The sequence below is a fragment of the Microtus ochrogaster genome, unplaced genomic scaffold (genome assembly GCF_000317375.1).
Source record: "Microtus ochrogaster isolate Prairie Vole_2 unplaced genomic scaffold, MicOch1.0 UNK6, whole genome shotgun sequence".
NCBI lineage: Eukaryota > Metazoa > Chordata > Mammalia > Rodentia > Cricetidae > Microtus > Microtus ochrogaster.
In genome coordinates, this window is record NW_004949104.1 from 12,231,372 (window position 1) to 12,236,265 (window position 4,894).

The 4,894-nt window shown below is 53.4% G+C and overlaps 1 protein-coding gene across 1 annotated transcript in view; it reads right to left on the reverse strand.

Moving 5' to 3' along the window:
- The window catches only part of Emid1 (EMI domain containing 1), a 48,624-nt gene that overhangs the window by 27,851 nt on the left and 15,879 nt on the right, over positions 1 to 4,894 (reverse strand). The window contains exons 4-7 of the mRNA XM_026788704.1: positions 3,809 to 3,886; positions 2,772 to 2,833; positions 394 to 514; positions 7 to 28 (exon numbers count right to left, since the gene is read on the reverse strand). Of these exons, the coding sequence (XP_026644505.1) occupies positions 7 to 28; positions 394 to 514; positions 2,772 to 2,833; positions 3,809 to 3,886 (283 nt within the window). The remainder of the gene's footprint in view (positions 1 to 6; positions 29 to 393; positions 515 to 2,771; positions 2,834 to 3,808; positions 3,887 to 4,894) is intronic.

The following is a 4,894-nucleotide window of genomic DNA, read 5'->3' on the forward strand; positions in this document are numbered from 1 at the left end:
CCAGGCAGCTCCCAAGGATCAACTCTGTCTGAAGAGGAAGGACCATGAAGCAGCTCTGTGGTGCATTTGACCGGACCCCATCCTGGTCCCTCAGACAGATCCTACTATCTTGAGGTAGATATGCACCCCCTCCCATTCCCACAGATCCTAGTAAACCTTGGGCTGAGCAGTTAGGCAGGGGTCAGCAACCCTGCTGGGCCTGGGAGGGAAGATCCCAGGTCCCCCTCCCTTAACTGGAAATGTTTTCTTCCCAGACTCCAGCGGTCAGGAATCCCCAAGGGCTTCCAGTCATGGCCACTGGAGAGCTGGGAAAACCAGTGCCCTGAGGGTCAGAGGGGCATTTTCTCCACCTAAACTATCACATGAGGGTATATACCCTGCTTTACTCCTTACCCTGCAGGTCTCCATCTCCAGGGCTGCCCTGGGCAGCTGGGGAACCCCAAATCAGGGCAGAGTCCTTAGGGGTGGCTGGGATTGAGGACACCGTCCGCTCTGTGACACTCAGAACAGCTACCTGTGGAAGAAGACAGAGATGGGGTGGGCTCAGGAACTCACGAGGGACAGTCCAGCCTTGGCCGTGGGGGTCAGGAGGCCCAAGGAGCCAGCAGAATCCAGCTGTGAGTGGAGACCTTGGGCTCACAGGGGTCCAGCATGTCATCAGAAGGGTCACACTTCATAATGTGCCCCGGGGAACAGTCATTCTGTCCTGCTTCTGCCACCCACGTTGAGCTCTCTGATCATGGGATCTGCTGGCCATAAAAATAGGCTGTGTGTGGGGGCTGGAGAGATGGCTCAGCGGTTAAGAGCACTGCCTGCTCTTCCAAAGGTCCTGAGTTCAATTCCCGGCAACCACATGGTGGCTCACAACCATCTGGAATGAGGGCTGGTGCCCTCTTCTGGCCTGCAGACATACACACAGACAGAATATTGTATACATAATAAATAAATAAATATTTTTTTAAAAAAAGTATGCTGTGTGCATGTGTGTGCGCACGCGCGTGTGCAATGCTGAAGACTGGCATACTGCCTCCCGCATGCCAAGCAAGTGCTGTACCATTGAGATTTTGCAGGGGAAACTGGGAGGGTCTGACCCTCCCACACACACACATTAGGGCCTAGGACAAAGACGATTCTACAGATATGCCAAGCTCCTGACCCTTGGTCAGGAAAAGAAGAGATGACCACGGGCGGTGGTCTGTCCTCACAGCGGGTGGTTTGCAGTTATGTAACTGCTCTGCCTGCTGTGATATGGCTTCCAGATTTCCCTATGACAGCTAACACTTCACTAAACTTCTCCACATCTGATCAGGACAAGTTCCCAGAGGAGGGCCATAACAGAGAAAAAAAACAGCGTGTATCCATGCACGTCCAGAAACCCTGGAAGAAAAAGATGATTAAAACGTGGTAGCTGCCGGGCAGTGGTGGCGCACACCTTTAATCCCAGCACTCACGAGGCAGAGGCAGGCGGATCTCTGTGAGTTCAAGGCCGGCCTGGTCTACAGAGTGAGTTCCAGGTCAGTCAGGGTTACACAGAAAAACCCTGTCTTGAAAAACCAAGGAAAGGGCTGGAGAAATGGATCAGTGGTTAAGAGCACTGGCTGCTCTTCCAGAGGACCCAGGTTCAATTCCCAGCACCCACGTGGCAGCTCACACCTATCTGTAACTCCTGTTTCAGAAGATCCAACGCCCTCACATAGACATGCAGGCAGAATATCAATATACATGAAATAAAAAAATAAATTAATTAAAAAAAAGTGGTAGCTTAGGAGCAGTGAGATGGTTCAGCTGGGAAAAGTTCCTACAGCCAACCCTAATAACCTAAGTTCAATTCCCAGGACCCACACAGTAGAAGAAAACAGCACCCCCAAATTGTCCTTTGCCCTCCACACACACCACACACACGCACTCTGACATGCCCACTAAACACAAATAAATAAAATAGTTCTCTAAAAAGGTGGCAGCTTATGGCTATAACCCCAGTTACTAAGGAGGTAGAGATAGTAGGATCTATAGTTCAAGACCAGCCTGCACCACACAGCAATACCCTGTGGAGGCTTAAAGAAAATGACCCCCAAAGGCCTGGCAAAGCGACTCAGTAAAGTCTTGCCACTGACTTGATGGACCCACAGGTTGGATGGAGACAACCCCACATATACACAATAAACAAACACATGATTTAAAAAGATAGGTGGGTCTCTAATAGAAGGCCAGCCTGGTCTATACAGTGAGTTCCAGGCCAGCCAGGGCTACAGGGTAAGATCCTGTCTCAGAAGCTGCCGGTTTTCTCTCTGGGACTCAGGCAGTCTCTGCAAACGGTTTTCTGGCATGTATTCTAGATTTCTGAGTTTTTCTGACCCTGTGCTTACTGTCTTCATTTTGTAACCTTAAAACCCTTCTTGAACTAACTTGAGATATGTAATGGGCATTTTCATTTATGTATACGGTGCGGAGGGGCAGGATAAAGGACAAAGGTGAGAGGCAGGAGGGGCTGTCATTGTGCTTGGGGACATGCCTTGATTTATCTGCCTGGAACTGGGCCTCCCGGAGGGATGGTATGCCAGGCTATAGCACCGGGCAGTAGCTTCATGGCGAGGGCAATTGAGGAGCAGAGGGCAAAGAGCTGGAGGGACATCAGGCAGGACAGGGCCATGACTTCTGGAAAGCAGTCTGCCTGAGGGTGGAAGCTCAGCGGATGGAAATGGGGGTACAGGAAGGAGTGGGGAAGGCCAAGGTCTCCAAGGCCCAGGGCAAGAGGGGGGCTGCTCACCCACCTTGGCCTCCAGCACCTTCAGTCTCTCGGTCAGCTCAGAAACTTTGCTGCAGTTGAGACAACCTGTGGGGAGGGGAAGGCTGGGCTAAAGCTAGAGGTCTAGGTCCCCTTAGGGGCCTTGCCCTTAGGGGAGACAGGTACCTAACAACCCTAATCTACAGGGAAGCAGTGTAGGGCTGGGCTGCAGAGTCACTGTAGGCCCAGGTGGACTACACCCCTGGGGTTCTTTCTATTCTAGAAGCCTTCAGAATGGAACAATTCTCCCAGCACAGGCTCTGGGGCCCAGTCTGGTGGTCTCAGCATCCAAATGTCCAACTCAAAAGCCATAGGCAGGAAATCCTGTTGTTTCCTACTGGGTAGGGTGGGATCTGGGCTACCAGCTCTGGGGATCAACAGACCACAGTCGGATGCTACTGGCCTCACAGGTAGCACTGGCTGGCTGTCACAGAACCACACTCCAGCTTCTCTGTCCATTGGTTTTTTTAAATGAAGCCTGTACAAACTGGCTACTCTGGTTTTCACTGTGGCCCCATGTTTTACACATGCCAAACAGGAGGCACCTGAGTTTGTGACAAGGTGCAGTGAAGTGTCCAATACAGTAACCCACACAGCTCAGAGTAGCCAGGCCCGGTGCTGCCCACTCCTGGCTATGGCACCTTGGACAGGGCAAGGTACCACTTGATCCTCCGTGTCCTGCTCAGGGGAGTAGACTGAACAAGGTCTTCTGGGCGTCGTGGGCAGCTATGAAGCTTGGAAGCATCTGGCTGAAGCCTCAGGCTCCCCAGTACAGAGAGGAAACTGATGAGTTGGGTGTAACTACAAAAGCCCAGGGTCATGAGACTCAGGGTGGCTGGCCCAATTCAGACTCCCTCTAGGAACACCTAGAGGCTCTCTGTCCGGGGGATGAGGTAAAGTAGTGTTACCCTTGATCCTCTACTGCTGGACCCAGTAGACTTCCAGGGACAATCGCCACACTCCCCTGGGTCCACCCTGGTCTCCTCCACCCCAGAAGTCCCCACGAGGCTGCCCCAGACCCACCTGAGAACGCTGTGGGCCGCATTGCCATCCGTCGCATGCTGCTGCCTGACCACATAGGCTCCAGGAAGCCAGGGGAGCCTGCAATGGAGGGACAGTGGGCTAAGAGTTTGCTGACCTGAGCTAGCCTTGCTTCATTAGAAGGCACATCATGCTGTTGTTGCTCCAGCAACGATCTCTGCTCCCCTTCACACATAGAGAAGCACAGGGAGCTGGGTAACTTCCTTGGGTCACACGGCAATAAGGAGGCAGGACCGAAGAAGGTGGATGGTTGGTGAGAGGGGCTGGCCCTCTGTGAGGGCCACACATAAGCTGAAGGTTTCCCCAGGGACCCAGTATATGACAGAGCCGAGAGGGTAGAGCTAACAGACAAGCCCAGCTCCCAGTTCCTGAGTGATCTGCCGTCTCTGACCTGCTCTTTGCTCCCATCTGTAAAACTCAGCAGCGAGGCCTCTCCTCTTATTCGGCAAGGCCAGGAGAGAGTGACGTGTGCAAAGGGTCTACCGTTCATATACAGGGCTCAGCAGTAGATGTTCAATAAATGATTGCACGGTTGCTATGCTTGTTCTCCATCTCCATACCCCACTTAGTAAGACAAGACCGAAGTGGTATGTTTTAAATGAAAGCCAGGGAGAGGCCGGCTGCCCATTCCAGGAGTCTACCCACTCCACACCCTGGAGGATTATTCAGCCTGGCTGGTCTGGTTTCTTGGGCCTGGGTTTCCACACAGCTGGAGGGACAGACTGGCCAAGCCAAGGCGGAAGGCGCAGCTGGAGGGCTCTCCAGCCGACAGCGCTAACTGCCCTCCTCAGCCCCCTGTGCCTGCCTTTTAAGGCCATGAAGTGTCATCCTGTGGGGGGAGACAAGACCCAAATAAGGCACCAGCCTGGCTGTTTGGACATGGGCTGTGGGTTGAGGCAGGGAATGAGAGGCGCCGGCAATCCAAACCAGACGGGTCTCTCTGGCCAGCCCCCAGCAGGGAGGCTGCCTGGCTCTGCTGTGTGCACATGGGATTTTTTGCTCAGGCAACTTCCTTAAGAGTCCCAGGGACCTGCAACTTGCTCAGGTATGGGGGTGCGGGGGGGGGGG